Raw genomic sequence first — 1,861 nt, forward strand, 5'->3', positions numbered from 1 at the left:
AGCGGGCAGGTCAGGAGGCGGTGGGCGCGTTCCCTGGCTTGGACTGCTCCACGCAGCTGAGGGTGAGCAGGGGTAACGGGGAGGCAGTGACAAGCTCCTACTAAGCGCCAGGGGCAGGCAGAGGCCCAGGGCAGCGGCTGGTGGTCTCAGCTGCTGGGAAAAGGAGGCTCCAGGCGGTGGCATCGTGCTGAGCTCCAGGTAGAGGCTCCCCGTGTGGGGAGGGTCGGGGCCGGGTGTCCCTGAGGCCCAGGCACCTGGGCCCTCTGAGCCCACAACCAAGTGTCTCCAGCTCTCCCAAACTCGCAGCTGACTTCCTTCCACCCGTATTTTTCACTTTTTAGAAAAATATTTTTATTGATTTCAAAGAGGGAGACCTAGGGACCAGGAGGTCAGGGTTCGATTCCCGGCCAGGGCACACGCCCGGGTTGCAGGCTCCGTCCCCAGTGGGGGGCGGGCGGGGGGCAGCTGAGCCGTGATTCTCTCTCGTCATTGATGTTCCTCTCCCTCTCCCTCTCCTTTCCTCTCTGAAATCAGTAAAAGTATCTACAAATAAACAAATAAAAATAGAAAATACTTTAATATGTTTTTTATTGGTTTCCCAGAGAGGAAGGGAGAGAGAGAGAGAGAGAGAGAAACATCGGGCCAGGAGGTTCTGTAACCAAGAACGGAGAGCACGCCACCTCCCCGACCCAGACCATCTCTGAACCACCCTGGTCCACGCAAAGGGCCGGGTGGGAGGGTAATTACCCAAAAGGTGCAGGTTGGTCTCCAGGCGGATGGCCGACTGAGAGAGGAGCTCCTCGCGGTTGTCCACGGCGGATTCCGCCTCGAGGTGGCTCTGCAGCCAGCAGGCGTACTCCTCCTTACTCAGCACCTGAGAGGGAGAGAGAGAGAGAGAGAGAGAGAGAGAGAGACAGGACCCGCTGAGTGCGTGCCTCATGGAGCCCCTGGGGACACGTCGGCGGCCCCCACTCACCCTCTTCTTTTATTTTACACTAGACGCCCGATGCACAAAATTCCTGCAAGGGGCTCAGCCCTTGCAGCCCCGCCCCCTGCCCACTGGTTGTTCAGGAAGGTCGTTCCGGAAGGTCATTCCGCCGTCCAGTCTAATTAGCATGTTAGCTCTTTATTACATAGGATATATATTTTAAAGATTTCCTTTTTGTTTCTATTTTATTTTTTTGTTACTTGATATTTTCCCCTCGAGTGTGGAGAGCGTGGAAGGGAGGGGGAGAGACACAGAGAGAGAAACATCGATGTGAGAGAGACGCATCGCTTGGCTGCCTCCTGCATGCCATCGGACCAGGGCCGGGGAACCTGCAACCGAGCCAGGTGCCCTCGACGGGAATCGAACCCGGGACCCTTCAGTCCCCAGGCCGACGCTCTGTCCACTGAGCCACACCGGCCAGGGCCTCTGTTTTCTTTTCTAAATATACTTTGTGTTGATGTCAGAGAGGAAGGGAGAGGGAACGAGAGAGAGAGGAACATCAATGATGAGAGAGAAGCATGGATCGGCCGCCTCCTGCACCCGGAGCCCGCAACCGGGAATCGAACCCTGACCTCCTGGTTCCTGGGTGGACGCTCAACCGCTGAGCCACGCCCGCCAGGCCCCCACTCACCCTCTTGGCGATGCACAGGGTCCGCAGGCCCTCCACCGCGTACAGGTTGAGGTAATTCTGGGTCTTGCTGCGGATTTTTTTTTGATGCCTCCCCCTGGCGTCATCTAGGTTGGAGCGGAAGCAGAAAAGCGGGTGAGCAAGTAGGAACCTGGGGAGGAGGGGCCGGGGATCTCAGGAGGGGGGCTGGGGATGCACCCTCGCCATCGGAGGGGCCTGGGGTACCTGGGGAGGAGGGGCTGGGG

The 1,861-nt window shown here is 58.2% G+C and overlaps 1 protein-coding gene across 1 annotated transcript in view; it reads right to left on the reverse strand.

The window, feature by feature from the left end:
* ATP10A (ATPase, class V, type 10A) overlaps positions 1-1,861 on the reverse strand; it is a gene marked incomplete at its 3' end in the record, with an annotated part of 30,483 nt that overhangs the window by 11,351 nt on the left and 17,271 nt on the right. Inside the window, exons 10-12 of the mRNA XM_014546208.1 lie at positions 1,842-1,855; positions 1,620-1,723; positions 748-874 (exon numbers count right to left, since the gene is read on the reverse strand). Coding sequence (XP_014401694.1) covers positions 748-874; positions 1,620-1,723; positions 1,842-1,855 — 245 coding nt within the window. The remainder of the gene's footprint in view (positions 1-747; positions 875-1,619; positions 1,724-1,841; positions 1,856-1,861) is intronic.

The sequence above is a fragment of the Myotis brandtii genome, unplaced genomic scaffold (assembly GCF_000412655.1).
Source record: "Myotis brandtii unplaced genomic scaffold, ASM41265v1 scaffold435, whole genome shotgun sequence".
NCBI classification, from domain to species: Eukaryota; Metazoa; Chordata; class Mammalia; order Chiroptera; family Vespertilionidae; genus Myotis; species Myotis brandtii.